The 24,499-nt window shown below is 38.8% G+C and overlaps 1 protein-coding gene across 2 annotated transcripts; it reads left to right on the plus strand.

Annotated features, from left to right (window-relative positions):
* The first annotated feature begins 324 nt into the window (after positions 1-324).
* On the plus strand, positions 325-24,499 carry CAND1 (cullin associated and neddylation dissociated 1). Of its 2 annotated transcripts, XM_082239504.1 has the most exons (15): positions 336-521; positions 6,756-6,899; positions 8,412-8,566; positions 10,568-10,691; positions 11,560-11,816; positions 11,911-12,016; positions 13,034-13,179; positions 13,657-13,949; positions 14,458-14,599; positions 15,814-17,307; positions 20,003-20,098; positions 21,385-21,554; positions 22,288-22,452; positions 23,200-23,307; positions 23,941-24,499. In XM_082239504.1, exons 1-15 carry the CDS (start codon positions 454-456, stop codon positions 24,163-24,165), a joined length of 3,693 nt encoding a protein of 1,230 aa, XP_082095630.1. In that variant the 5' UTR covers positions 336-453; the 3' UTR covers positions 24,166-24,499. The 2 variants fall into 2 exon arrangements, with proteins under 2 accessions (XP_082095631.1, XP_082095630.1); XM_082239505.1 differs by lacking the exons at positions 23,200-23,307; positions 23,941-24,499 and adding an exon at positions 22,526-22,555 and having other exon boundaries at positions 325-521; positions 22,288-22,479.

Raw genomic sequence — 24,499 nt, forward strand, 5'->3', positions numbered from 1 at the left:
GAGGGCCTCCTTGAACTTTGACCTTAGGCCTCGAGCGCGAGGCAAACAGACGGCCGGGTGTCGGGCCCTCCTCCTCCTCCTCCTCCTCCATTCGCCTGAGATAAGAGAGAGGTCGCTCTCGTTCTTCCTCCTTCCTCCTCCTCCTCCTCCTCCCTCCTCACCCCCTCTTCCTCCCGGCCCTCCCTTTGACTGTTCCCCCGCGCTGGCGATGGTTCTGACCTCCGTGCGGCGCGCGCGCTAATCCTCCCCGCCCCCCGCCCGCCTCGCCTCGCCTCGCCGTGTTCCACCCCCGCCTCGGGGAAGAGCGCCGCGCGGAACCGTCGCCGCCGCCTCCTCCGCCGCGCTCTCTCGCCAGACAAGGGCCCGCCCCGTCCCACCCTTCGCCGCCGCCGCCACACACAGCACTGGGCGACGTGGAGCCGGCGAGACGCGGCCCCCACCGGGACCATCAACATGGCGAGTGCCTCGTACCACATCTCCAACTTGCTGGAGAAAATGACGTCCAGCGACAAGGACTTCAGGTAAGGCCTCTCAGGTAGTGCGCTCCAGGCTCGGCCCAGGCGAAAGAGGAGCCTCCTCACCCTCATACCCCCGACTCACCGATCTCTCCCCCCCCCCTCCGCCGCCGCCGCCGCCTTGGCCTTTTCCGGCTTGCCCCGGCCAGACCGCAGCCGCGTCGGTTCTCCTGCCGCACCCAACGTGCCTCGGGCCTGGGTTGGCGCCCGTTGGGCAGGAGGAGGAGGCCGAGCCCCGCTCGTGGCTTTTGTGCTCCGCAGGGCTGCGAAGGGGAGCCAGGAGGCCCTGGCGCGGCCGCACTGGCATCGCTTTTCCTCGGAAAGTTGCCCACAAGTTTGTTTCTTACGCGCCCCGGAGGCTGCTCGGCATTTTGTACTTCCCATTATGCTCGTCCGTGTTGCCGTGTAAGGTGGACTTCTTTCCCCTGCAGTCTGTATTTGCAGCCTTAAAGCAGGTTTAGTTGGAACAAAAGCTGTTGACCATTGGGACTTCTAGTAAACGTGCAGAGAGTATCAAGCTGTGAATATTGCGATGTACATAAGGATTACTTTTAACATCAGCATTGGCCCATTGGATTCTGTGCTTACACACTGGCTCTGTTTTAGTTATTTGTTATACAGTATAGTGATTTGGTTTTTATACATCCTGTTTCTATTACAGAAGATGGATAAAATGTTGCAGACACACTGGTTTTTCTCTTTGGTGTGGTAGAGCATGCTTCCTTTCATTCCTCATTAGTAAATAACAGTAATAAGAATGTGGCCAACAAAATGGTTTTAATTTTTATCCATAATGCCATAGGTGGAATTAAATTGAACACAAACATTCTTAATCAGGCAGTATAGGTGATCCTTTGAAATATTATTTTTCAGTACATGCAGTACTTTTGACAAAAGTTTAGTATTGGCTCAAACTTCTTGTGGTTTCACATTCCTTGTCAAAGATGATCTTAGTATTATAAAATTACTTTAGAGTATGTACTTTGATATACATGTGGTAGTCTTACATGTATGTATGTGTGTAGCAGAAAAGGTATTCACATACATGCATTTTGCATATTCTTTATTACATAGATATTGTTCCTGTGTAAGAATGCTTCATGTAGTTGTAAGTGTGGTAATATAGAAACATGAATTCACCTGTGAAGGGCAGTAAGGCAGTGCAAAATCCTGTGGCCCAACCCTGATTCTGTATGGTTTGGTTAAGGTATTAGAAGTATTGCACCTGCATCAGTTTAATGAACCAAGTTACTTGTCACATCTTCATACTAGTTTGATTTTGTTTGTTTTGCGTTACTCAGAATGAGTGCTGATCCACTCTTGAAAATGAACCATATATGAGCTAGTTAGAGGCACTCTCTGAAGATGTCACTCCACCATAATTTGACTTGCCATTGTGAGCTCCTTCATTAATGTGCAGCTCACCTGTTGATATATTCCTCTGTATTTTAAACTTCTTGTATGCCTTTCATCTGCTTCCTTTTCAGCCCTCATGTCAGTCAGAAAAATCCTTCTTTGTGTAATTGGTTTGTGGTTCTGGCCTAGTTGAGATGTGAAGGTCTGGAAGAAATTGGGAAAGTTGGGGAGACCTATTATAATCCCACCACCACTACTTTTCTAAGCGCCCCCCCCATATTTATTTCAGACCTCCTAACCTTGAATAGAGGACCAGAAGCGTACCCATGAGCCTCAAACACACATTTCTCTCCTCCCACCCTTTCCTTTTCAGAGCTTGCTACAATGCAGCAGCTTTATTTTTGCACAAATGGTAATGTTAAATAATCATGTGCATTTTCAAGCTCGAGTTCGAAGCTATTTGTGATCTTTGATTAATGCTACCTATGGTTAGTATGTGGTTTACATTAGTGTAAAAGTAATGTGTCTTGATAAATTCCAAAAAGAGTAGAAGGCAGGTATTTTCACACAAGTGGGAGCATAGAGACACATGATCTCACATGGCATGTGTTTTACCTATGCACTAAGCTGCTGTGGGACGTTTTGCATTTTCCTGTACATGTAAGGGGGAGAAAATGTAATACCATTTATCCCAACAGATTCTTTTATTCACTGGAGTCAAGAGGTACAGGTAGCAATCATTCAAGATCATACCTTTGGCATTTGCTCAAACTGTACTCCTATTGGCCAGAAAAAAGAACATTGAGGACTTTCTGTACCCATTACCATTACAGCCAGAAACAATTGAAGCAGTGCACAAGAATATAAAAATGAAGTAAAATATTAAAAGTACTTTTCTTAAAAGACAATAAAGCCATTTATTCAAACTCTAAAGCAATATAATCATTCCTACAAACTCTAAAAACTATAAAGCATTTCTACAGATGTACAATCAATATTCCATAAATGATCAGGCTTTTCCCTCTACATAATTCCATCCTCATTTCAGACATTGTGATATATTGTGATGTTCAGCTGATGATATATTGCCATGTTGAAAACCTGATATCGCCCAGTCCTCACTGGGACACACCTCAGGGAAAGCCTTCTTAAAAAGTCTTCACTCAGTTCCTAAACATCATGATGTTTGGGCTGGTAATTGATTCCAGAGTTTCCAGTACATCTCTGGGGCATGTGGTACTAGGTGTAGCAGCATGATGGAGCCATCTTTTTTCCATGATTTCTTTTAAAAAATGAAGCTTTGAAGGCAGGAGCTAGGTTTGTTACAGTTTTCCATAAATGCTGCAGAACCACATTTTTAATACTATGAAAACATTCTATATCTTTGAAAGAAGTTTCAAGTAATTTACTGTGTGCATTGAAGATACACGCAAGATGACTTAATACAAATTGTTATCGATCATCTCTTAGTTTTCACTGTCGAATTACACTTAAACATTTTTAATAAATTTAAAATGAGTAAAAGTATGAGAAATTGCAAATCCCCTATTATAATCAACTTTAAAGTTTCAACAATATTTTCTAAATATTTTAGGGCTCAGACCTTGAAATGTGTCCAGGAAAAGCAAGTGGTGAATAATTATTTGGATTGGTGGCTCTGTTTATTGAGCCTTTTTTTCCACATTACACTGATTTCTATCTACACTGAGAGCCAGTGTGGTGTAGTGGTTAAGAGCGGTAGTCACGTAATCTGGGAAACCGGGTTCGTGTCTCTGCTCCTCCACATGCAGCTGCTGGGTGACCTTGGGCCAGTCACACTTCTGTGAAGTCTCTCAGCCCCACTCACCTCACAGAGTGTTTGTTGTGGGGGAGGAAGGGAAAGGAGAATGTTAGCCGCTTTGAGACTCCTGAAGGGGAGTGAAAGGCGGGATATCAAATCCAAACTCCTCTTCTTCTATGTAGAATACATCTCTTACTGTTGTCACAGTTGGGGCACATATGTGCATATAAATGGGTATACTGAAGAATTAATCTAATTCTTAAAATGTGAATGGCCATTTTGTACTTGCAGTTAATGTGTTTTGTGGTTTTGCACTCAGTAATGCATATTTGTGGCCAAAATTGGATTCCTGCCCTTGCTTGGTATTATGGATATAGAACCAGCGGGTGATAGGTTTTTCAATATATATTCAGCCTTCAATATATATTCAATATATATTCAGCCTTGCCATTTATTTATTGCTGTTTGATTATTTTCTGGATTTGTATCATACATTTTGACTAATACCGGGGTTGGAAACCTGTAACACTCTAGATGATGTTGGACTCCAACTCATCCCTGGCAGGTTTCCCCATCATTGGACTTAATTTTTTTATGGCTGGTCACTGTATTAAACTGCAATGAATATGTTAAAGCAGTGGTTCACAAACTCTTCTCTGGTCTACACTTTCAGAATAAAAATTTGCTTATGCCACACAAAAATTCTTATTGATAAGAAATACATTGGGAAACAAAAAGAAGCAACTCCTAGCTTTGCTTCATTTATAACATAGAACATAACTACTTTATAATATGATCATGGGCATCCATAAAGTATAAAACAATGCAGCTACATAAGAACATGAATCATTTCCAAAATATACAGTTGTTACAAACTCTACTACCCCGGAAGTAGTACCTCGGGTTGAGAACTTTGCCCCAGAATGAGAACGGAAATGGTGAGCTGGCGGCAGCGGGAGGCCCCATTAGCAAAAGCATGCCTCTAGTTAAGAACAGTTTCAGGTTAAGAATGGTCCTCCAGAACAAATTAAGTTTGTGACCCGAGGTACCACTATAATTATAAACGAGCCTCTTACATACGTACCTTAAGCAGTGCTTTTTTTCAGTGGGTACGGAGGGGTACACATACCCCTAAACATTTTGTGAATCTGTACTTTTGTCCATTTACTGCATTTATTTTTCCAGATTTGAACTTTAAAATGGTGCTTTTCTTGAGTCAAACTTTTTTTTTAGAAAAAAAGCACTGACCTTAAGTATGTATACCAATGCGATGAGAGGTATGAGCTTGCAGGATCACTTGATGCTCTTGCTCTCATTTTGCAAATATGGCAACAACATCTATTCATATTCTTCAACTTAAAAAACTATATAATACTACACTGAAATGTTTAAATGTTTCTTTGATTGTCCTTGAATCTTCCCACTACACTTGCCATCCTCTCCTGGCCTTTGAGAAGTGTTGTGTTAAAGCCATATGCATAAAACAAAACCCGACAAGCAGAAGCCAGCTGCTGGTGTTTTCGTTACCTACCTGCAAAACTTCAGACAGGTGCTATGCTAAGATGTATAAAAAACAGTGCTTCAGTAGCTGTCATCATTTAAGAACAAAATAATCTCTCTTAAGACAAAAGAGCAAAAAGCATGCACCAGCAGTGGTAGCTGACACAGTGCTTCCCAGACATTATGGTTTGGACCTCCCACCATCCCTCACAATTCACCATGCTGTCTGGGCTGGTGGGAGTTGTAGTTTAGAACATTTGGAAGAACCGTGTTCGCTACTCCTGCTGTACAGGGTTGACCAGGCTAGTGAGTGTTGAGAGAAACAGAAGACCCCTGCGTAATATTTGTTGACCAAGTCTCCATTAATAAATACCACAGAAAACAATAACAATCTTTTGTTCATGACATAGTATAAAGTTGTTTCCAATATTCTGTGCAGCTGTTATTTATTACATTTATAATATGCATTTCATTAGGCTTATTATTATTTTATTTTCATTATTTCATTAAAATTTGTATACTACCTAATACTTACAGGTCTCAGGGTGGGTATAGAGTTCTGCGGTGTCACTCTTCCAAACTTGCTTAGTGTTAGCAAAGTTATTACAACATGTGCCTTTGAACTGTGCTCTAGAACCTATCTATGTTATAGCATAAAGTTACTGCATATGATAACTTATTCAATGTAATAAAATATTACAAATTTATTAAAAGCTGCTGATACAGATACTATTAAAACTACTGTTAAAATATTTGCACCCTAGTATTCTAATATTCAAAAGTAGCATGTTGCTTATTAGTTATGAATGACATCTCATGCTACCATTCAGTTTATGGAATGGATTTTGATTCAGTGGAAGCATCCACTATAACGTAAGATTAGGAGAGGTGATTTTTACTGATTTTCCCCTTCCTGCTTCAAGTCCCCCTGCACCACCTTTCATGCCATTCTGGAAGGCCTCTCAGCCTTTTGGATCAGGGTTTGTTGGGGGCACAAGTGGCTGCAGTGAGGAGGGGGAATCTGCAAAAGTCATCTGCCCATCTTTTTACATTAGTGAACTTTGGGGGATGGGAATACAGTCGAGTTGTCATTTGTGCACATTTAATTTCCGCAATCACAGCTTTGCGTAGTTGGCGATCAGCCAGCTGACACCGCACAAATTAAATGGAGGCAAGGTGGAGAGCTTAAAAGTTCTTTCTGTGACACGAAAACCCAGTGTGGAAAGAGCTTTTAAACTCTACCTTGCTTTTGGGGCTCTGAGAAGTTCTCGCTACACAAAGCTTTTCCAGAGCCAAGTATGTAAGGCAGGGAGCTAAAAGTTCTTCCTTGCATTAGCGGGGGGCGGGGTGAGACCTGCTTTGGTGCTGGCTTTGGGAAGGTAAGGATGCTTGCATGGGTCAGTTCTGGGGTTGTTTTAACACTGCAATTTTGGATTTATGTGCCATCCCCAGAATGTAACCCCTGTGCAAGTTGCAAGTCAAATGTATACACTTGATATGGTTTTTAATGTAAGCCCATTTGAATATGAATTGTGGAAAACATTAATTTAGATTGTGCTGTAAAGCTATAGTATACAAATTGAATTGCCTTTTCTTTTGTATAGGTTTATGGCAACAAATGACTTGATGACTGAACTACAGAAAGATTCTATTAAGTTAGATGATGATAGTGAAAGGAAGGTTGTGAAAATGATTCTGAAGTTGCTGGAAGATAAAAATGGTGAAGTACAAAATTTAGCAGTCAAATGGTATGTATGTGTCTGTGATTAGAGTTTTTAAATTCTTATGCATTGACTCGATTCTATATTGAGCATATAAGAATTGCTTTGTTTGTCTAGTCCAGCATTTTGTCTCCATAAAATGCATGCTTGATGCCCCTGAGAAGATCATCAGCAGAGTACAATGGAGATAGATCATATTCTTGTTTCCTATTTTTTTTTTAAAAAAATACATTTTTGATATTGTGAATATTAGTCAGTGAAATATTGCTGTTCCTTCTGAAACTCCTGCTGGTCAATTTCATTAGTTGACTCTCAAAGAAAAAAAGATAGTATTCACTCTTTCTACACATTTCATATTTTTATAAATATCTGAAGAGCTCTGTATTTCATGCCTTCCCATCTGTTTGAAGGCCAAAGGTGGAGTGGTTGAGCACTTGATCATACATCTTAATATCGGAACGGTCCCTGTAATTACTACTTAGCTACTCTACATGTAATTGTATAACAAAGGAGATGGTGTTTGGTTTAGATGTATTTAAAAGTTGGATAGTTGTGTCATCATGGATAACGGACATGAATTTAAAATTAATTATTAACTTAGATTTTCCTGATGTGAAGATGCAACTTGAAATAACCTACTGAAATTGTTAGTAACTGGTTTGGACATGTCACAAAATATCATGTTAGTTAACAGAGTATATTATCACTCTGTATTTGTGATGTTAATACTGCGGTGGGGAACTCCTGGTCTGTAGACTTAATTAGCCCCAGCAGGCTTCTCCAGTTGATCTCTGAGGCCATTTTGGCCAAGCTACACCAACTTGCCCTGCATCAGACATAATATCTATCAGGTATGGGACAGGTAAAAATGTGGCTCCATTCTGAAAGGGGGGTTTGCTGGCACGTTTATCAGCAGCACCTGAAATCAAACCACATGTGCAAGGGGGGTGGGCTCGCCTGGGGTGGATCTGCACATAGGGAAAACCACTATTAATAACTCAGAAATTAAATTGTTGTAACAACAACAACAAAAATGCTATGGAAAATCACAAAGAATTTTTTTTACTCTCCAGCACCATCTGGTGTTGCATGTTTATTATGTATTCAAAACACTTTTTTGACTAACGGAGCTAAGTTCCAATAAATTGTTCCATATACATTGTGTAAATGTGCCATTAGTTGCCAACTTTGAGAATGTCCCAGGATGTTTTATAAAACTATATTTGCCCGAATGCAAGTTACCATAGATTGACCTGTCTGTGCATTCGACTCCCGGAACTGTTCAAAAATCGAGACGTGGCTTCCGATAGGCTGCAGGAGCATCCTGCAGCCAATCGGAAACTGCAAGATGTTCAGCTTCCAAAAATCATTCGAAAACCGGAACACTCACTTCCAGTTTTCGATTGTTCAGGAGCCGAAACAAGTTCCAAGGCATTCGGCAACCAAGGTACGAGTGTACAGGTAAGTGAATTTCTAACATTTTAGATGTGATGAATCAGTTTTTAAAGTGTATTAAATGCTGTTTTGGTTTCGTTACAGCCTTGGGCCCCTGGTGAGTAAAGTGAAAGAATACCAAGTGGAGACAATTGTAGATACCCTGTGTACTAACATGCTTTCTGATAAAGAGCAGCTACGTGATATTTCAAGCATTGGCCTTAAAACAGTCATTGGAGAACTTCCTCCTGCTTCCAGTGGTAATTTCTACTACTCTATATTTAGTCATTTCTCTTCTAGTTTGATATTGATTAATGAAATTGGATTCAGTTGAATTCTAGCTAACACTAAGATTTACTTAACTTGGAGATAAAAGATTTTTTTGATGCCATTGGGGGAATGGTAATCTTTGCCCTTAGATGTTCTTATTGTGTTCTGATTTTTAGCTGGGGTATTTGTGTTTGGAGAAGAGACAAGAGGAGTTCAAGAACTAAAGCTGGTGGACATATTATGGTCTTTGGTTAAGGTTCTGTGTATGGTATTCTGTAACACCATTATGTTGTGCAGCATGGCCCAGGATTTATGCGTGCAAATGTGCAGACTGTGCTACAGTTGTAGTTAATTTCCCCCAGCAAGGTTGTGTGGTGTAATTGATGCTTTCGCTATGTAACATTTGAAGTTTCACAAGGATGGCAGTCTGTCGTAATTCAGTGGGCCTCTGGGTCAGCAACTTTGTACCTCATTCCACTCTGTCCAACTGAAGGTTCTTCTTGGCCCCTTTGATTCATCCTGATCCTCTTCTGCTGCTTACCGGCTCTTGTTAATGCTAGCTATTGATCATACCAAGAATTATACAAAAATATTTCTAAGTTTTAAGGTACAAACATTTTTTTTCTGGGAGTAATTCACCTTCTGTTGTGGCTAACGCTGAAACTAGTGTTTTAAATTTCACCACTTAAATTAAATATGAATCCTAACCTCAAGGAAAAGAGTCGTTCAGTCTGGTTTTAATCTGAGACTACTTGTGACAGTACTTTTAGAAAAGTGAAAATAATGGAAATAAATAGAACATATTGAATCCAAACTGCAAAAATCCACAGTTCAGCCTGATTTTATTTTTAATGGCCTTCAGTTTGGGATCCTGATTTTGCTAGTTGGTTAGGAAAGGAGTGCTACTACTGAGTTTCTGTGTAATTAGTGTTGTCTGTGAAAGAAACACATACAATGAAGTTCAAATTACAAATTAAAAGCTTGAGAAAGTACCTTACTTTGACTTTTACAGTAACAGTGTTCCCTTTATATAATCGTGAGGTGCAAATGCTATTGTTTATGTAGCACAAACACACTTTTGGTGGGGGGCAAGTTTTACAGAAGTATAAAAAATATTGAGAGAAAAATTAAGTGGGCCTTTTCGGTAGTGGCACCTGCACTGTTGAACACCCTCCCATCAGATGTCAAAGAGATAAACAATTACACAACTTTCCGTAGACACCTGAAGGTGGCCCTGTATTGGAAAGTTTGTAATGTTTTGCTGTGTTCTATTATATTCTGTTGGAAGCCCCCTAGAGTGGCTGGGGCAACCCTGTCAGATCAGCAGGGTACAAGTAATTTATTATTATGGTTATGATTATTACAGACCAATGATAACTGTACATGTTCAGTGGGCACAGAATGCTCACAGAAAAATTAAACAAAACTGAGAGGGGATGGAAATGGAATGGAATATCCTCAACAGAAGCAACCAAGAGTTCAACACTTTATTGAAATCCTCACTTGTAAAACAGTAATAGAAGTCTTTAAAGTCTTTATATATGCAGCTGTTCTGCTTTACTAGCTAGTTTCTTCTAATATGCTGCTTCTAAATAATCCTCAGTGAAATTTGAGCCATGATCAGGAATGCAGGGAGGACTTTACTCATGGATTGCTCTTACTGGATTATGGTGTATGCATGTGTGTGTGTTTTCCTGCATTACCAGAGTTCAGATTACTAGGCAGTAATCAGAATGAAGTGGACTCTACTCCATCAAAGTTTGTCATACTAAATTTGTTAGTCCTTACGATGCCACAAGACTGTTAGTTGTTTTTGCTGCAACACAGACTAACACTGCTACCCACAATAATTGGTTCTAATAAATCTATCACGAGATAACCCACACTTGTTTTGGAAATGGCTCAAGTTCAGACCAAGTTTGTTACATGTCTTGTGAAATTGCATATACATATGCTGACAAAATGTTATTATGGTGTTTCCCTATTTCTAGGTTCTGCATTAGCAGCTAATGTTTGTAAAAAGATCACTGGGCGTCTTACCAGCGCTATCGCCAAGCAAGAGGATGTGTCTGTTCAGTTAGAGGCCTTAGACATCATGGCTGATATGCTAAGCAGGTAAACATGCATGTTAAAAATGCTTGTAAACATTAATTCCTTTAAAAAGTTGTGTAATGTTCATATGCAGGTCAAATGTCTGGAAACTTTTTATTGAAGAGAATGTTAATGAAGCTGAATGAGTGCAGAGTTGTTAAATGCATAATAAATGTAATGCTGAAGCTGAATTTGCATTAATTATTGCTTCCATATTCAGTAATTGAGAGAGCTTTTTGATACTTTGGATAGAGAAAAGACAGCTAAGAGATACTTAGGGAAAAGCTTTGAAGTGTAAATTTAGGGAAAAACCTGGAGTAAGATCATGTCAACATATTGCACTGTTACTCAGAAATCTATGCTTGCTGCCAATTTGTTCCAGACCAAATTGAAGGTGTTACTACTAGTATAGAAAGTCGTTACAGCTTGGGACCAGTATACTAGAAGGATTGCCTTACCTTATAGATGTCTACAGAATTGGCACTTTTACAAGTGCCACATAATGTTCATGCTGCACTTGTAGGAAATATGCTTTCTAGTTTGGCAGAACCTATACTCCCTTCACCATTGACTTTAGGCAGGTCCCTTTCCTGTACTGTTTATGGTGCTTGCTAAAAACATTTTTGTTAAGGCAAGCCTATCCAGCTGTTGATATGTATTTTAATATGTAATTTGATTTTGTAATGCATATTTTCTTAACTGCTGATGTGATATATATGTTAGTTTGTAACTCTTGACCTTTATTGATAATTTCAGTCTATATTTTATGTAAACCACTTAGAGGTTTTTATGATTAAGTGGCTTACAAATTCCATTAAATACAATTTTAAAAATGGAAATGCCTGGACAATAAAATTTGTTTTATTCTAACTTAATTTTTGTCTTTTTTAAGGCAAGGAGGATTGCTCGTTAACTTCCATCCTTCTATTCTGACATGCCTGCTTCCTCAGCTGACTAGTCCAAGGCTTGCTGTGAGAAAAAGAACCATCATTGCTCTTGGTCATCTTGTTATGAGTTGTGGAAACATAGTGTTTGTTGACCTCATTGAGCATCTGTTGACAGAGCTTTCTAAAAATGATTCCATGTCAACAACAAGGACCTATATACAGTGTATTGCTGCCATCAGTAGGCAAGCAGGTCATAGAATAGGTAAATAAATTTGCATATTATTGAAATCTTCCTGTTTTTCACATGAAATGTTAAATGTTCCCCATGAATGACTGTTTCTGTTTTCTGTTGTCAGGTGAATACCTGGAAAAAATTATCCCTTTGGTAGTAAAGTTCTGTAATGTAGATGATGATGAGCTTCGAGAATATTGCATTCAAGCATTTGAATCTTTTGTTAGGAGGTAAGGTGGTAATAAGTTTTTTCCTGGCTAACTTTACAGTATAAAATAAGTTGAAAGCAAGCTTTAGAGGCACTGAGAAGAGGCTCTGGTTAAACATGGTGGGAACCCTTAAATTGTTAAATTGCATAATATTTTGAGTGTCATTGGTAGAAATTAATTTTTTACTGCTTGCATTGCTATCTTTGACTTTAATGCAACTAACATCTCCCTAGCATAAATAATGCAGCTATTGAGAAGTGGATTCTTAAAAGTTTCCGTTCAAATCACCACTTCACAGGATACATAGATATAGCCAAACCTAGGCCTTATGATGTGCCAATGCTACAAAGTAGCGTTTCCCCAAAGCATCAGTTGCAGTGAACATGTGCAGAGTCTGATTCTGTCTAATATGTGATAAAACATCTGCACAGGAATACTTTGCTAAATATGATCTTCCATGTAATTTAGAATAGTATGTGGGGATTACCTCGGAATCAGAATCCTGCATTGCCTTGCCACTCTTCCTCTTCTGCCCCTTCCCCCAGTTGCTTCTGTTGCTTTGTAGCGGAGTGGGAATGGGCATCTAAACATCCAGATTCCAGCCCTTTTGGGGTTAGATGTTCCTGGCATGCACACCTCTAAATGAGAGGAAGTTGCCCTAGAAAGGGCATTGAGAAGAGATGGCACATTGTGCACTGGCTTTGCTTGGGACTTGGCTTGGGAAGTAGCGCTGACTGTGTCAAAATCAGCACATAAGAAATTCATGTGATTCATTGATAAGCACAGAATAATTCATTTGGGTCACTTTCCCCAGATTACTCTGGTTCTCTTGGGATTGCCACCCAGAAGCCCTGCCCTCCCATTTTATCCTGAAAATATTTATTCTTCACTAGCTTGGCCAGAGAGAACCACTTATTATATATTACTTTACCATTGTTCTATACAGTTTTGCTGATAGACCCAGTTCAATCATATAGCAATACTGAGTGATGCTTTATTTTCAGTAGATTCCTAATTAATGTTATGCTTATTATGCAGATGTCCTAAAGAAGTTTATCCTCATGTAACTACCATTATAAACATTTGTCTTAAGTACCTTACATATGATCCCAACTACAATTATGATGATGAAGATGAAGATGAGAATGCTATGGATGCTGATGGTGGAGATGATGATGATCAAGGTGAACTTGTGTGAAGATTGAAATATTCAAGTATCTTAAGATAGCACATACAGTTATTAGTGCAGCATTCTAAATGAAATGTTTTCATAGTGTAATGGCAGAGCTTTGTTAGAAAAGGACACTCCAGCCCAGTCTTTGTGAAAGTAATTTGCCTCTTACCGTTGGAGGCCAGCAGGGAGTAACCAAATTTTGTAAATTGTAAATTGCAAACTGGCACTTATAACTAATGGGGGAATGATGTGAAATGTTCAGTGAAGTGAATGTTCCAAGAAAAATCCATTCCTTTTAATGAGGTTTACCTGAGAGCAGTGATTGTCAGATTGATAGTCATTGATTTGCCTAGTGTTGCTTGTATGCTTTGTTTGTATTTGTATTAATACCCAAATAATAAAATACAAAGTGATCTCTAGGTTATGAGCTTTAGTTATGATTTTATATATAACACAGAAACCTTTTATTTCCTCCCCACCCCAAAAGGGAGCGATGATGAATACAGTGATGATGATGACATGAGCTGGAAAGTTAGACGTGCAGCTGCGAAATGCTTGGACGCTGTAGTCAGTACGCGACATGAAATGTTACCAGAGTTCTACAAGACGGTGTCTCCTGCTTTAATTGCTAGATTCAAGGAACGAGAGGAAAACGTAAAAGCAGATGTTTTCCATGCATATCTCTCTCTTTTAAAACAAACGCGTCCTGTGCAGAGTTGGCTCTGTGATCCTGATGCCATGGAACAAGGAGAGACTCCTTTAACAATGCTTCAGAGTCAGGTTGGTGGATAAAACCTTGATATTTTGTAAAATAAAAGGCCATATTGTTTGCTCTGGATAAACGTGAGAAAGGGGGAAACATTAATTTGCACCTTTCCCTCAAAGCAACGTGTTTTAGAAAGTTTAGGAGTTTTACTGTCTTTATAATCTAGAGCTTTTGGAATTGTGCTGCTGTCGACCACTTTTGATGCCGAGTGGTGACTGCCTGCTTTCATAATGCGACATAGAATTTCTGTCTCCCCCCACAAGCCCCCTCTGTGCCCAAAAAATCTGTTGGGGGGGGAGGAAGGAGAAACCCCATTATGTGAGCAGATACTTGTTTGTGCTACTTTTAAGCATCTTTGCTATTTTTGAAATCTGCTGGGCTTTCTGCAAAGTGCCAAAAGCTTACTTCTGTCTGAATGTCCGTGGTCCTCATATTTACTTAAGAATCACACAAAACCTGTCGGGTTGTATATATAAAAAGTGCTAACTGCTGAACATTGTAACAAGTATATAATAATTACAGGTTCCCAACATTGTTAAAGCCTTGCACAAACAGATGAAGGAGAAGAGTGTGAAGACTCGTCAGTGTTGTTTTAACATGCTAACAGAGTTGGTCAATGTCTTGCCTGGGGCTCTCACACAGCATATTCCTGTACTTGTCCCAGGTATGAAAAATATATCTTAACATTTTGTAAAGTTCTAACCTTGACATCTGGTAGTGCTTTGAAGCATGCTTATATATTTTGCATAGAAGTGGCATATTATTAGAATTTTGGTTCTCATGTAGTGTACTATGTGTGTGTATTTTACCAAGCTTTCTACAACTATATCTGTACATTTGCTTGTTCTCTATTGAATTTATTCCTGTACATTGCAACTGGCATTCCTTGAGAAAGATATTCAGATAGAAGAGATGCTAATAATTGATATTTCTGTTATGGTTGGTAATGCAGTCGTACCTTGGAAGTCGAACGGAATCCATTCTGGAAGTCCGTTCAATTTTCAAAACGTTCAAAAACTAAAGCTCCTGCAGCCAATTGGAAGCCCTAACGGACGTTTGGCTTCCAAACAGTCATTTCTGGGTTTGCAGCATTTGGGAGCCAAAATGTTCGAGAACTAAGCTGTTCGAAAACCAAGGTATGACTTGCTTGCAGTTTTTTATCTGTGGCTTCAGATAAAACATAATATGCATACAGAATAATGATTCGAAATGGTATGAGAGATGGAAATAATGTGAAAAATATAACCAGGATCAGGGAAGGAGTAATGCAAGTCAGATTTTTAGCAAGATTGTAGACCTTTATTGTGATTGGAGACAATATGCAAGTGTCATTAAACTAGAAAAACCAGTATGCATCCAAAGCATAAAATACTTAGTGGCAAGCCTCCAAACATGAATAGGATTAGGTCCAGGAATCATTTTGTCCTCCCTGCTTCATTCTCTGGCAAACCATATTCTTTTAGTAGCACAAAATTTTTAGATTGGGTGGCTGCTACTAAGCTATTGTAAAATCGTTTGACTGCTAGGTGCATGAAAGAGCAGAAACAGGCCCAAGGAAGCTCTGATTTTGAAGGATTGCTGGTGTGGTTACAGTTAGAAGCGAAACCTAGATTGAATCTGTTGGGTTAATGGGATTTGTATAAAAGGCTTTGTTTGGAAAGATGAGTTCTGAGTAAAAAACTGAGCCAAGAGGAGGTTCAAAATTAGACAAAAATTTTGCTCTTAATGAAAAATATTGGATAAACCATCAAATCACCTTTTCCTATCTGCGCTACTTAAGTATAAATTCAGAAACTTACTGGTTTGTAACCTGCTTTAAATCAGCAAATGTCCTTCAGATATACAATTGTGTGAATTAACTCTTTATTCTTCTTACAGGGATAATTTTTTCACTGAACGACAAATCAAGTTCTTCTAATCTGAAGATAGATGCTTTATCGTGTTTGTATGTGATCCTCTGCAATCACACACCCCAAGTTTTTCACCCTCATGTTCAAGCATTGGTGCCTCCTGTTGTGGCATGCGTTGGAGACCCATTTTATAAAATAACATCTGAGGCGCTGTTGGTTACCCAGCAGCTTGTGAAAGTCATCCGGCCTCTGGATCAGCCTTCTTCTTTTGATGCAAGCCCTTACATCAAAGATTTGTTTACATGTACAATCAAGAGACTCAAAGCTGCTGATATTGACCAGGAAGTAAAAGAGAGGGCAATCTCCTGTATGGGTCAAATCATTTGCAGTCTCGGCGACAATCTTGGCTCTGACCTTCCTAGTACACTTCAGATCTTCTTAGAGAGACTAAAAAATGAGATCACTCGGCTAACCACTGTGAAGGCTTTGACTCTGATAGCTGGTTCTCCGCTGAAGATAGATCTGAGGCCAGTTCTAGGAGAAGGTGTTCCTATTCTTGCTTCTTTCCTCCGAAAGAACCAGAGAGCTCTGAAACTAGGAACTCTTTCCGCTTTAGATATATTAATCAAAAACTACAGTGACAGCTTGACAGCTGCTATGATTGATGCTGTCCTGGATGAGCTTCCACCTCTCATCAGTGAGAGTGATATGCATGTGTCACAAATGGCCATTAGTTTTCTGACCACCCTTGCTAAAGTTTATCCTTCTTCTCTCTCGAAAATCAGTGGCTCCATACTGAATGAACTTATTGGGCTGGTGAGGTCACCATTATTGCAGGGTGGAGCACTTAGTGCCATGCTAGAATTTTTCCAAGCTCTGGTTGTGACTGGAACAAGTAACTTAGGATATATGGACTTATTGCGTATGTTAACGGGCCCAGTGTACTCTCAGAGTACAGCACTTACTCACAAGCAGTCTTATTATTCCATTGCCAAATGTGTAGCTGCCCTTACACGAGCATGCCCTAAAGAGGGACCAGCAGTAGTAGGTCAGTTTATTCAAGATGTTAAGAACTCAAGGTCAACAGATTCCATCCGTCTCCTTGCTTTGCTTTCTCTTGGGGAAGTTGGACACCACATTGACTTAAGTGGACAAATAGAGCTAAAATCTGTAATATTAGAAGCATTCTCCTCTCCAAGTGAAGAAGTGAAATCAGCAGCTTCTTACGCATTGGGCAGCATCAGTGTCGGCAACCTTCCTGAGTACCTCCCATTTGTCTTACAAGAAATTACTAGTCAACCTAAAAGGCAATACCTTCTGCTCCATTCCTTGAAGGAGATAATTAGCTCTGCAACAGTGCAAGGCCTCAAACCATATGTGGAGAGCATCTGGTCTTTGCTCCTGAAACACTGTGAGTGTGCAGAAGAGGGTACCAGAAATGTTGTTGCTGAATGCTTGGGGAAGCTTACTTTAATAGACCCAGAGACTCTGCTACCGCGCCTTAAAGGATATTTGCTTTCAGGTTTGTAAACTTTTAACATCTTCATGTAGTGTGTTGGGATACCACCCACAACTAATTTCTCCAGAATGGTCCTATTCAGTTGTAATAGTTTCAGACTGGAGTAAATTGATTGTGGATTTGATAGAAGAGAAGGATTTCTTCAGTGCATGTCTTAAACAGAAATTGTAACTCTTAAAAACTGAAAACTAAGTTATGTTTTGCGGGTAATAATTAGAAAATGTCACCCACTTAGGAGGGAAGTAGTATAAGGATTTTTTGAGACCAATTTAAAAGCACTGTGCAAAGAATATTACAGAGAAATGATCTACTTAATATTGTCCTGCCAAAAGGATTTCAACAAGGATAGTTTGAGATCAGTCAAAGTGATATTGCTACTGACCAATAGAAATTAGATTACCTATGTCCATATATTTTTGTGGAAACCCCTTATGTCCAGGTGTTGATTGTATTCCACCATTTTTGTCCGTTCTGATCATCTTTGATTCATCTGGGTGACATTTTAGCTATGTGATTGCTTATGGAGATAAAAACAAGGGCAGGAAGTCTTCAGCCTACCATTAGCGAAAAAGGTTTGTTAATTCCATGTGCTACAGTTCTTATTGTAATAGAACAATTGGCCATTGCTGCCTAGACAATCCTAGTGGAACACATTTCTAGTAGATTTTTTTATTATTATTATTTATATCCCGCCCTCCCCAGCCGAAGCTGCGGCCCATTTTTTAAATTGAATTATTCAAACAGAAACAAACAAAGTCAGACAATATAAGCTAAATAATAAAAACCAAGGCAATACGTTCTGTTCATACAAGTGGGGCGGGGGAATGGTTTGTGATCCAGGCCAGTGCTCAAGACATTCAAGCAAATAGATGTGTATAATGAGTCCAGATATCAGATAATTTCCCTTCTTTTTTGTGCTTTTGGAAGGTCACCAGCTGAGTTCTGTCCCTGTATGATATGGGGAGTAGACCTATTGAAGTGTTAGATGTTTAGCCACTACAAATGCCCTTAGAAAGAAGTTAAATTGACCCTTCTGTCAGGTTCCAATGGACCTGTACATAATTCAGCAAAACATTAACATCTGAAAACCTAAGGTGTCCAAAACCATATTTATGTGGCTGCTGTGGCCCAATTTTGTTGCAAATTTAAATAAAATTCATTTTCAAAGGGGATTGGACAAATTCATGGAGGAGCCGATATATCACTGTACCACTTCTTGGGGATGAGAAGCAGGCAAGAGAAGTCCTTATGGGCTTCTCATAGACATCTCAATGACCTGTGAGAACAGGATGTTGGGCCTTAGGTCTGATCCAGCAAAGGTTCTTTTTATGTTCTTATCTGTATCATACCTCAGAACCATATGGTTGATAATAGTAAGAAGAGTACAAAACCAGAGTTTAAATCTTAACTTGGCTAACAAGCTTACTGGATGACGTTGGGACAGTCACCATTTCTCAACTGCTTTCACAAGGGGATAATTCTGTACACTGAGCTGAGCAATTTGAAGAAAGAGCAAAGTTAAAAACATCAGAGTTGGTGGCTATCACTACAGAATCCATAGCTTAGCTATGCTTGGTGTGATGAAGTGCTTCCATTGTCTAAATATGACAAGCCAAAAGTCTATGCTTGCTCCTAACTTATTTTCTTATTTGAAACATGATTAATCAGCTTCTCTAGAAACTGTTTAATAGGCCTTTGCTTTGGGGTGTGCATGCCAAAGGCACAAAATTCATTATTTGCCTATAGAAAAAAATAAAAGTTAGTATTATTTGTTGGATATACTTCACCGTTCAATGTGTCCCCAGAACAACTTGCTAGATATGAATGACATAAAAACAAAAAAGAGAGTTATAAAAACAGTAACTAGAAAAAAGGAAACAATGTATTGAGGATAAAATATCCTGAGAAAATATGGACTGAAGTTGGCAATGCTGCTATTTTTGAGATATTTGTTTTAAATGTTTAATCACAACATGCTATCTTAAAATACATAACTTTTTACACTCAACTTGGAATGTTTTTAACAACTTGAACCCCATGACATTCCTGCAGTGTTTCTGTAAAACTGTTGTGTTAAACTGACAGCTTCAGTTCGGAAAGGGGGTGGTTCTTAGCAGAACTGCTACTATAATACACGCTAGACTAGGCTTAACATGCATAGAACCTAATTTTGTGTTCCATCAAGTATACCTGCTTGACCAATTTAAGTCCATTGATTTCAGTGGATTGTATGCAGCATTTGTCTTACCCACTGAAACTAATGGACCCAACTAACTGAAGTCCTTTGATTTCAAGTAGGCCAACTCAATGTTTGACTTAGTTGGAGACAGCCCTCTGAGATCTGACCTGTTTATATTGTTTTTCTTAATTACCCGGAGTGATTGCCCCCTGTGATGTGGTAAACTGCTTTTGAATTTAACATTAGGAACCTTTCAAATTCTGCTTGTAATTTGGCATGGGGGGGGGAGCTGTTGAAAAAAAAAAATTAATTGGATTTGTGTGATTCATTTGCGTAGTAAGTAGTTTTTTGAATCCCCACTAAGGGAATGCTACAGGATGAATTATGTATTAATAAAATCCCAGTATTTTAAAAAGTTGTCATTGTTATTAATAATCATGATGTTTTTGTAATTGCATACTACAGCATGGGACAATGAGGACATTGTTCAAGCATTCTGGTTAATCTTTTTGTTATTAGGATCATCATATGCTCGAAGTTCAGTGGTCACTGCTGTGAAGTTCACAATCTCTGACCATCCACAGCCCATAGACCCATTATTAAAGAATTGTATAGGTAAGTGAAATTGCAATCATTTCAAGCAGTGCAATTTACCTTGAGATGACATACTTTCTTCCATGTGTGCATGTGAGTGTGTTTTAAAAGGTCAGTATTTTCTAGGTACCAGTGTCAAATGTAGCTTTTTCAGGTCGGGGAAAAAGAGGGTGACTCAAGTACTTGAGATTTTCCTAGCAAAGGATAATGCTTCCCTTTTAAATGGAAGCAGGGATTCTCCCAGCTTAAAGCAAACTTTTTGTTTAAACATGCTCATTGATTTCTGTGTTGTCTATAAATTTATTCAAAGCTATGTCCAATAATAGTGTAGCACAACAAATGTTTGCTCAAAGATGCTGTAATAAAAGTTGAGAATGGGTTGTGTAGGTGCTGTATAATCGCTGCAGTCCATGAATGAGGCTTTTTGTGGAGTAATTGAATTGTACGTAGTCTTAAAAAAAACACACCCAGCCTTTTGTGGCTGGGAAAGTGGATACTTTCTGATATGGTAGCTGGAAAAAAATCTTATTCCTGTTAAAGTCATTGGTTTGTCTTATTTGTGTTTTCCATTTCCTGTATGGTTTCTTTGAAACATGCTTTCCCCTTAGATTTGGAGAATTAATTTCTTAAAGTCCTGAAACAGGGCTGTCTGAGACTATGAAATGTGAAAACTGAAAGTGGCAGTTTTCAGATTTGCTTAATTATGCCACTCATAGAGGAATTGGGGTGGGGTGGGGTGGGGGAAGATTGTACAGTGACACCTTGAGTTATGTACCGTCCCCCTTATGAATGCTGCGGGTTACACGCTCTGCTAACCCGGAAGTAGATGCCCCTCATGTTACGAGTGGTTTCCTGTTACGAATGGACTTCCGGAACGGATTGAGTACGTAACACGAGGTACCACTGTACACATGAAGTTCTCAAAAACTTCTCACAAACTTGATGAATTATCAAAGTAAATTGGTTGTTCAAAAGGTAAACATGCATTGGAATGATAATTGCTGCCGTATTTCACAAAAATGTAGGCAAACCAGTTAGTACGAAGTACAGTTATGCTTTTGCAACATGTCGTAAGAGGAAATGTATAAGGAAAGTGAGACTCACTTTTTATTTATACTGAGTGTATTGTTGTGCTTGTCACCTGTAGTCCATTTTTTTCATGAGATGACATACTAATCCAACCTCTCCTAATTCATGGCCCCGCCTTTTACAAACATCAGTTGGGCAGGGAGAAGCCAGTGAGAAGTTGAAAAGTGGCAGATATTGAACAGGAGCATATGCTGTTAACTTTCTTTAAATGATTGCAGGTGACTTTTTGAAAACATTGGAAGATCCAGATCTGAATGTGAGACGAGTAGCTCTGGTAACATTTAATTCAGCAGCACACAATAAACCATCACTAATTAGGGACCTTTTAGATACTGTGCTTCCACATCTTTATAATGAAACAAAAGTGAGAAAGGAACTAATAAGAGAGGTATGTAATCCACTCAAGTTACAGGGTGAGTAAGCAGTGGTGTTCAGAATAGCTAATGTTTTCTGTTTAAGTTTTTTTGTATTCAGATCCTCGTGCAAGTTCAGGCAACTGTTTTCTGTACTGATTAGGTGGCTAACTAAAGCCGAGTCCTTCTGGAAAGTTTTGCATATGAGTGCTTTAACCTAGAATTATTGAAGAAACTCATCATATTTTATATGATGATATGAGTTAAGAGAGACCATAAGTTTACCTTGAGTGAGGAACATACATGAAATATAATTTGAAAATTGCCATATTGTAACGAATTTCAATAAACATCTTTCATAGTACCAGAAATGAAAATACAGGGAAGGTATTGAGCTACTGGAATAAAGAGCAATGCAAAATGTTTTGTGTTCACTACGTGCATTGTTACAAAGGGAGCCAAGCCAAATGAGTCATGTCCCAGAATCTTCACAAGTCATATAGGTTTTCCCATACAATCAGCTCCAATTTAATTTTAATGTGATTCATCTTACTGCAGAATTGTGGGCATACAGAGTGTAACTTGAAATGCAAAACCTACTCTTAATTGTGAAGGGAAATTCCATGTTGATATTATATCTGATGCTAAAAATGATTTTGATGCAAGTTATTATTTTATATCATACACAAAAGATGTATATCATAAAAGCTAGGCAAATGTAAGAACATATGTTTCAGTGCGTTTAACAATTTCTGATCTGATTTGCAGGTTGAAATGGGTCCATTTAAGCATACAGTTGATGATGGTCTTGACATTAGAAAGGCAGCTTTTGAGTGTATGTACACTCTGCTCGATAGCTGCCTTGATAGGCTAGACATCTTTGAATTCTTAAACCATGTGGAAGATGGTTTGAAGGATCACTATGATATTAAGGTTAGTGCTTGTTATTTGCTTATATGTGTATTTGTACACACATATGCATATGCATATACATATACGGATGTAGATATTTGTAAGCTAGTTGCTGAAAAATTGCAATAAAACAGTAAAAAAACAAAACATGGGAAGGTGGTATTGGCTTTGTACAAAAATTAATGAAAGCTTTTTCTACCTTTTATTCTGCTCTCAAGTTAGGGCACCTAATCCCTTGTGATAGCCAGTTGTGGTTATCCCCCTTGCTCAACAAGTTTCTATTTGCGCAAACATGATTTCCCCTTCCTATTCTCCTCTGTCCAGCCTCCCTGCACCACCACAGTCTGCTCTGGAGGAGCACCTAGGGTGGACAGCAAAGGAAAGGAAGATGAAATCTGCTGCTGCTTTTCTTTTCCCTGATTTTGTGCTATTATATGGAAACTGTTTTTCTTAAAGACAATTCCTTCTACAGGAAATAGCCATTGGTAGTCCAGAGGCTTCCAACAATATGAATTACAACATATTATCAGCTTTGATAAGCAATTGCTTCCAGTTCAGCATGAATTCGACTAATAAAGACAACATTCAAATGATTGGTTTTGTGGTAGAGAAACATCAAAAAGTGTAGTCAAGAGAATATGGATCCTGGATACTGCTTTTTCTCCCTATACTTGTAGAGTCACAGTTAGATTTTTGGATACTTAAAATCTGTTCTTAGCGGTGGCTAAAACTTTGTTATTTATTCAATTTTTATTTCTTCTTAACCAGATGCTAACATTTTTGATGCTGGTGAGACTGTCTACCCTATGTCCAAGTGCAGTTTTGCAGAGGCTGGATAGACTGGTTGAACCCTTACGTGCTACATGTACAACCAAGGTATTGTGTGACTTGAATTGCTTTGAATTAGCCTACAGGATAATTGTAAAGCATAGTCTCATATATATATATTACTTTGGTCACAGACTCCGTCTTGGAAAGATAATCTTTTGAAGCCCCTATTCTTTCTCAACATGCTGTTTCTCTATTTCACCCAGTTTTTTCTCTGACCATATTTTGTAAGCAGCTTTCATATGTAGTTTGAGGTCCTGTCCATTCAGAGGTTTCTTCACCCATGTGTTACCTTAAGAAACTTTCAGTTATTATTTCAGTTTATACCTAGGAATAGTCTTGATTGAAGCAAAAGCAAGAAGTGTGCTTTTAGATAGAAGAAAGAAGCCTGATTTCTAGCAGTGTGCTTTTGTGGCTATATGATGGCACCTTTGCTTTAATCTTGAGGCTTGTCTAGACAATGTTGTCAGGGGTAGTAGTTCAGTAGTTAGTGAAAAGTTGGCCACCATGACGTAAGGCTACTACTAGACATTTCATGCATTCTTGTTTAGTGTTCTCTGTTCTGCTGTCAACTCAGCAAGTGGACATACTATCTGATGTGGGTATGCGTACATTTGAATAGCTTTCTAGATAGATTTTACTCTTGAATTTATATAATATGTATCTTTTTTAACTAAACAGGTAAAAGCAAATTCTGTGAAGCAGGAATTTGAAAAGCAAGATGAACTGAAGCGATCTGCCATGAGAGCAGTAGCAGCATTATTAACCATTCCAGAAGCAGAAAAGAGTCCACTGATGAGTGAATTTCAGTCACAGATAAGCTCTAATCCTGAGCTTGCGGCCATTTTTGAAAGCATCCAGAAAGATTCGTCGTCCACTAATTTGGAATCAATGGACACTAGTTAGATACTCAGAATGGGAACCATTAATTTGAACCATACGATGCACTGAATTGACAAGTTAAAAACAAACAAACAGAAAAGTATCTAATCTTCACAATGTTCCATTTTACCTTTATGGAGACAGTTTGGCTTTTTTCCCATTGTTGCTTTTTTTAGCATTTATTCCAGAAATATGTATTTCCATAACTCAAAAGTTGTAAACCACTCAAGTTTTAGTGGATTTGGACACACATTAAATAGAAATAAAAGGTTAAAACGCATGGTGTATGGAAATAGATTCCAACATCTGTTTGCCCTGTAATGTTTAGGATTAAAAGTTTAAAAATTTGTGACCATGA

Source organism: Podarcis vaucheri (assembly GCF_965113315.1).
Source record: "Podarcis vaucheri genome assembly, chromosome: 10".
In the NCBI taxonomy this organism is placed as follows: domain Eukaryota; kingdom Metazoa; phylum Chordata; class Lepidosauria; order Squamata; family Lacertidae; genus Podarcis; species Podarcis vaucheri.